General features: G+C 40.8%; 1 protein-coding gene across 1 annotated transcript in view; it reads left to right on the top strand.

Moving 5' to 3' along the window:
- LOC128703208 (Parkinson disease protein 7) overlaps window positions 1–5,141 on the top strand; it is a 28,635-nt gene extending 23,494 nt beyond the window's left edge. Inside the window, exons 4-5 of the mRNA XM_070103437.1 lie at window positions 1,126–1,254; window positions 4,715–5,141. Coding sequence (XP_069959538.1) covers window positions 1,126–1,254; window positions 4,715–4,833 — 248 coding nt within the window. The 3' untranslated portion in view covers window positions 4,834–5,141. The remainder of the gene's footprint in view (window positions 1–1,125; window positions 1,255–4,714) is intronic.
- Window positions 5,142–7,319: the final 2,178 nt, after the last annotated feature.

Genomic DNA, 7,319 nt, shown 5'->3' with positions numbered 1-7,319 from the left:
CCTATTACTCACCTATTTGTGGTTGCAGGGGTCGAGGGGAGTGTGTGTGTGTGTGTGTGTGTGAGAGAGAGAGAGTGAGTGAGTGAGAGTGAGTGTTAGTGTTATAAATTCATTTTTTTTTTTTCATTCATTGAATTGTACAGTATTTACTACTGTCACCTTCACTTTAGTTCTTAATGATTTTATGCCAAATTTTAATTTCTTTGCCTTCAAGATAGAAATGAGAGGTTGAGATGCAACTAATAATAGTCTTTGTATTCTTTCTAGATTTATTAAGCATAATAGAGCTTGTAAAGTAAAAGGACACAAGTGCAACTAATGTGACATTTTATTGTGGCAATGTTTCGCTCTCCAGGAGCTCTATCAAGGCGTTACGGCTTGACAAAGCTCCTGGAGAGTGAAACGTTACAACAATAAAATTTCACATTAGTTGCACTTGTGTCCTTTTACTTTACGTATTGTCAATAATTCTACCAACATAAATATAATAGCTTGTTGAAAAGCAAATCATTTGCTTATGTGGTATTAGAATGTCTTTCATAGCATTATTCTAGCCTAAATTATTATTAAAATGCTGTAATTTTGTAAAAATCTACTAACAGTTGTGAGGATGCATATAGACATGCAGAATATATAATAGGATAATTTTTACTTCCCCCCCCCAACATGTCAGCCATCTCCCATTGAGGCAGGGTGACCCATAAAAGAAAGAAAAACACATTCACCATCATTTAACACTTTCCCCATCATTCATACTCAATCACTGTCTGCAGAGGAGCTCCAAACAGCCAATATACCAACCTCCTCCTCTAAAGTGCAGGCATTGCACTTCCACCTCCAGGCCTCAAGTCTGGTTAACTGATTTCCCTGAATCTCTTCACAAAATATTACCCTGCTCACACTCCAATAGCTCATCAGGTCCCAGAAACTGTTCATCTACATACACTCCTATCTAACACGCTCGCACATGCCTGCTGCATGTTCAAGCGCCTTGCACACAAAACCTCTTTTACCCCCCTCCCTCTATCCTTGTTTACTATTATTAATATATTTGTTTACTTGACACAAAAAGCAAATGAAAAATCATGTGTAGTCTTTTTCTTCACAATAAACTCAATTTTTCAGCTCCCGCTATCTCTCTGACTGCTCATGGCATTGGTGAAGGCAAACGTGTGACATGCTACCCATCGCTGAAGGATAAACTGTTGGAGTCGGGAAAATATACTTACCAGGAGGAACGTGTGATTGTTGATGGTATGTATTCTTCAGTGTAGTTCTGAATTGCAAGCCTTAAAAGCAAAAACAATCCAAAGCAGTATCTGGTATACCCATTCCAGAATTTCTGTACTCCATTATCAATGGGGAAACATAAGGATTGTTATCTCAGATTCCTAACTTAGTTATAAATTAATTTGACCAATATTATTGTGGCTTTAGAAAGTGCTGTAAGAGAACTTTGAATATAAAATTTTATTCCAGTTCAAACTATAGTTCTGAATGTCTTCAGTTTAGGCTCTTAATAAACCCTGTACATCTTGGTTTGAAACACAATAGTTCAGTTCAGTCCAAATAGTTATTAGATTGCGTAATAGTAATGAAGGTAAAATATATTATTGCACATCCTCACTTAGCAGGAAAAGCATTGGTTTTTCTTAATTGTTGCTTGTTTATCATAGAACTTTTTACATAGTGTATACAGAAATGACTGACAAAATGGTCTTCAAAACAAAAATTGGACCATAAATATTTATCTTGCAAAAGCACACTTTTTTTCCTTAACAAACCGGCTGTATCCCACCGAAGCAGGGTGACTTAAAAAAAAAAAAAAGCGAAAGAAAAGTATGCTATTATGCCAGTTAACCCTTTCAGGGTCCATCCCGTGGATCTACAGCTTTATGTTCAGGGTCCAAACCGTAGATCTACGTCATGAGCTCAGCTCACTCTGATAAACTGTGAGTGGTACATTTGGGCCTAGATATGAGAGAATACATCTATGTGGTATGTGTGCACCACATAAAACAAATCCTGCAGCACACTGTGTATAATGAAAAAAAACTGAGACCATGATTTTCAATTGAAACAGCGACTTTGCAGTGTTTTTTATAGTTGTATTTGCGATGTCTTGGTCTCATTTGATAGAATGGAAGACATATTACAGAAATAGAGATGATTTTGATTGGTTTTAGCACTGGAAATGGCTTGAAACTGAGCTCAAAGTACCGGAAATGTTAAATTTTTGCTGATGTTCAAGAGTAAACAAACGACCTCACACGTCTAATACACACCAGCTGGTGGGTCTAATATACATTCACAAATGTGGTGATATTTATACAATTATTACAATATTGCATAACAGTAAATCTTCTATTTTTTGGTGTGAATAAAAATTCATTGTGAATAAAAAGTCAAAATGGAATCTATTTGTAAAGCCTCAAAACGTAACTAATGAACAGAGGAAATGTTAGTTTAGTGCCAGGAATACCTACATTGTTTATCCTGGACCCTATTTTGAAATTGGAATATTTTGAACTTTGTGTTAAATTGGCCAAATTACCAACTTCCGATCACTTTATTTTGTAGTTGAAACAGTTGACTTGGCGATTTCTTGTGCTCAATCGATAGAATGGAAGTAATACTAGTGAAATAGCTTAGAATTTGGTTGACTGGAATAATGTAATTGGCCTAAAATGGGAGTCAAAGTCGGCAAAATCGCCGATTTGTAAATATCGCTGACACATCAAAATTCGCGAGAGCATAATTTCGTAAATTTTCCATCAAATTTTGTACTTTTTGTTTTATTACCTTCACAAAAAGATTCTCAAGCATTTCATAAGAAAAAATAACTTTTTTTTTCTTTTTTGAAAATTCTTGACACTGGGGCACCACTTCAGATTTTGGCCTTGGACCCTGAAGGGGTTAATTTGGAAAGGTGCAAGCTTGTATTGAATGAAAGTTTTGTTCATCAAATATTGATTAGAAATATGTACAGTAGGGCCCCACTTACGTGGCAAGTTAGGTTCCAGGCTATCACTGGAAAGCAGACATTGAGCAGTATCTGTAGAAAGTCAGGTGTAGGTAGCCGGTAGGTGTAGCCCAGGCAGGCTACACCTACCGGCCACCTACACTGTGGCCCAGAGCCACATTACCATCGACATACCTTGTTCACTGAATTTAATAGTTTCTAACAACTACCTTTAGATGCCATCATAAATGAAGGGAGAAGTAATGAATAATTCATGCTGAGAATTGTAAACAAAAGTGGAGTGTTAAGGGGAGTGACTGGGCCAAACGCAGATTCATACACATTTTCTCCTGGTGCTGAACCAGAGAAAATGTAATGTTTTCCCTTTCCCCAGCTACTGCACCTCCATAGCATATAACATAGCATGTTTATATGCAATATGTAATGTGTTTCTTATATAATTTTGAAGAAAATATCATAGATGGATTAATGAAAATGTCTATATTAACGTAAAATAAGACATTTAATATGCTCAAGAGTGATTATTGCGTACTATTAGTATTACTATGGCACTAAGACAGGAGAGAGAGACTTAGTGATTGTAATGTGTACCTGCACCCCAGCACAGTATGTAAGTATATTTAGGTACAAGAACACAAGTATTATTATCAGAGCACGTATAAAATATGCAATAACTTTAAAACACTTGAAATTTTGGAAAGTTTCTGGACATAATATAGAGATGTGCTCACGGAGAATGTAAACAAACCGGGTGGTGTGCGCCGTATTAGAAAGACAGGTTACCGAATGGCAAGTTTTGGTCATAATTTGAAATCTCCATATTAGCAGAATGCCGTAAAGCAGGGCCCTACTGTATGTCATGACTGCCATGTAAAGCTTTGTAGAGCTCTGATAGTTTGTTTCCAGGCAGTGTAGCAGTGAATGTTGTATCGAGCAACAAGAGCAGACACACATTCTTGCATCTACTACATACATGCATCAGAGTAGCACCCCATATAGCATACTTCACACCAGCACCTCATTGCAAATATGCTCTGGCAGTACCCTCATAAGTCTCTCAGAATTCGTACATTCTTTGTTTCAGAAGTACATACATCTTTCATTCTATCAAATGATACCAAGAAACAGCCAATAAAACCATAAAAACCATCTCAGAAACTACCTCAGTTACTATTGTAAACCAAATACAACTAAGAGTTTTGCTTTTCCCATCATGCACTGTGTGAGGCAAGATTTTTTTATACTGTGCACACACTCCTCACAGGCCAAAATTTACCGCTCACAGCCTATCTGAGTTAGCTGTGCTCAAAACCTTGGTCTATTCGAGGGACACCTGGCATCAGTAATTTAGATCTATGTAACAGCCACTGAAGGAGTTAATTGGAATCTGCTATAAAAAGGTTAATCCATTTATAGTTTATTTCAGACTCAGTATTTGTACAGGTCGGCCATCACTAATCTGGCAGTCAGTTATCCGGTTCCATCAATAATCCGACACTTATTTCGGCTAGCATAATTTCAGATTTCGTCATTATACTGACTCAGAATTGTGCAGATGGTTGTAAATCCACAGCAGCAAGCCAGTGGAGGAGAAAGCAGTGATGAAAATGAGGAAGATAGGCTAATTAAGTGTATTCTAACCTAACCACTCTAATCCGGCACACTACAGGCCTTAGTGATGGCCGACCTGTAGTACTGTTTTGTGTGTTAAATACAAAAGTTTGTTTGCAGGTAATCTCGTCACATCCCAAGGACCTGGAACAGCTTTCGACTTTGCTCTGGCTCTTGTAGAGAAACTGATGGGAGCAGAAAAACGAGCAGCAACTGGAAAGCCTATGCTTATCGAGTAAATGGAATACTAGTGTGGAGAATTACCTCGTATTACAAGCATCCATCAAGTACAGGCAAAATCTACTTTGTCAATAAAACCTATGATTTGTACATTGATCATTGTATAAACATCTCTGAAGTACTCAGAGCTTAAAAGGTATTCATTAATTTTTTTTTTTCATAGAAAAATACATGAATGAAGACTAAATTTTTTTTATAAATTTAATGTACAGTATTATTTTTAATGGATATGATCTTTATGGAGTAAAGGGCATTAATTAAAATTATTGAAATGTACTGGAGTAATAAAAATTAAAAAAAAAAAAAAGCTAGTTTGAGGTACCAAGTGATTATACTGCATATTCCTCTTCAAGGGGGGCTCCTTGGCGTGGTGAAGAGGCTCTTGGTCTGAGGAATTAGCCCTGTCGGTCTTCTTCCTCAGACCTAACCTAATTACCCCCCATCCTCCCCTTTTTCCATTCCTCCTCCTCCCCACCCCTCCCTTTTGCCCTTCCTCTTTTTGGCCTTTGGGATTTCTCCCACAGGGGCGCTAGTTCCTAGGTAGGGGAAAGGACACCGGGGTCCATCCCATTCCGTTGAGGTTCTTGGCGGTGGCGTAGTTTGCCGTGGAATCTGGATTGCCTGGGGATGTCCCATTCCCTCTCCGGTATCCCGGAGTAGCTTTGGGTGTCTTTCGGGCGACGGGTGTATCTCTGGAAGCCACCTTTCGGATTCCGGGGGTGGTGGCCGAAGGAGGTATGCTTTGTGGCGGATATCTGGCCGCCCTCTCTTTTGTCCACCGAGGTAGCTTGGCAGATGTGAGGTTGCTATCCCGGATTGCTGGTTTACTGGCATGAAGGGTAGGGTATGGCACGGGTTCCATGCTGCATCTGAGGTCCTCTTGGGCGCGGAGGGAGATTTCCGGCCCTTTCATTCCTCCTGGGAACTATTCCTCCCCGCTCCCTCCTTTTTTTATTTTTATTTTCTTTTCTTTCTTTTTTTTTTCTTAAAAACAAAAAACAAAGGAGTAACCTAACCATGGAGAACCCAATCCCCCCGGGCCCCTTCTTGATACCGCACCCCATTCTGACCCTGCCTTGTGTTTAGACCACTCTTCGGACACTCCTGATGCCCCTGTACCTCTTGCTGGTCCTGTTTCCTCACCCGCTTCAGGTACCGGGGCTTCGACTGACTCCTTCGATTTGTCTGAACTCCGCTCTCCTTTGACTATGCTTCCGGCTTCTCCCTCTACGGTACGGCAATTTTCGAATCGCCCGCCCATTTCACGCCGGACCAACTCCGGTCCTACTCCTAAACGTCAATCTCCTGATGATGCTCCTTCGTTACCTTCCCATTCTACCCAAGCACTCCCTCTCCACGCTCAGTTTCGGACCACACAATGGACTAAATTCTTTACTTTAAGACCGACTTCTTCTTCTGCCTACCTTTCTGACCATAGTATTGGCAAAGCGCTCCTGCGTCATATTGGTAGAGATATTTCATTTCATGCTCTCAAGAGCGGTACGCGCATCGTCACTGTCCAGAATGCTACCCAAGCTCGTGATCTTTCTCTCCTTTCGAATATCGATACTACTCCTATCACTATTGAAAAACATCTTTCTCTCAATTCTTGTAGTGGTACTGTCATTCTGCCCCATACCATAGTCCAACAGAATTTCCAGTCACGTGGCAATGACATTTTTGAACAGCTGGAACTCCAGGATCTCCCAATCCTCAAAGTAGACACTTATGTCCTTCCTGCCCGGGGGCGGAGACATTACCCTTGCAGTGTGGCTCATTTAACTTTTGACAGCCGAGAACTCCCGTCCTCTGTATATGTCGCGGGACATCGGTTACAAGTTCGAAAGGTGATACCTACACCGCAACAATGTAGAAATTGCTGGTGTTTTGGTCACCCAGCGAAATATTGCAGATCTGTGGCCGAATGCCCAGTCTGTGGTGCCGACGACCATTCTAATACATCTTGCAGTCAACCTCCATCTTGCCTTAATTGTAATGAAGCTCACCCTTCGTACTCCCGCCGTTGCCAGGTCTACTTAAATGAACGTGAAATCCGTTGCCTCAAAGAGGCAGAAGGTCTCCCTTATGCTATGGCAGTTACTCATCTCCGCCTCCAAGGGAGACTACCCCGTGTTTCTTATTCTCGTGTTTCCAAACATCCCCCCCCACTTCTGGGGTCCCATCTTCTGCAGCCTCCTCTGTTGTTACCCCTCCCATAGCCACTCCAGCATCTAATCCTTTTGCTGTCCTTGGCTCTGACGTCCCGACTACAGCTCACTCTGTTCTCACATCTTCGCGTCCTTCCTCACAAGCCCCAGTATCGACAAGACCTCGTATGACACCTACTACCAATCGCCCCTCTACTTCTCAGAAGTCCAAAAAATCCACATTGCTCAAATCTTCTTTGCCCCTTCCTTCCCTTCTTCCACCTCCACACTTTACCTTTCCAGTCTCTGTACCTAGTTCTTCCCCTCTCTCTGGCTCT

This window comes from Cherax quadricarinatus, chromosome 85 (assembly GCF_038502225.1).
Source record: "Cherax quadricarinatus isolate ZL_2023a chromosome 85, ASM3850222v1, whole genome shotgun sequence".
Taxonomy (NCBI): domain Eukaryota; kingdom Metazoa; phylum Arthropoda; class Malacostraca; order Decapoda; family Parastacidae; genus Cherax; species Cherax quadricarinatus.
This window is presented reverse-complemented; position numbering and strand designations above follow the sequence as displayed.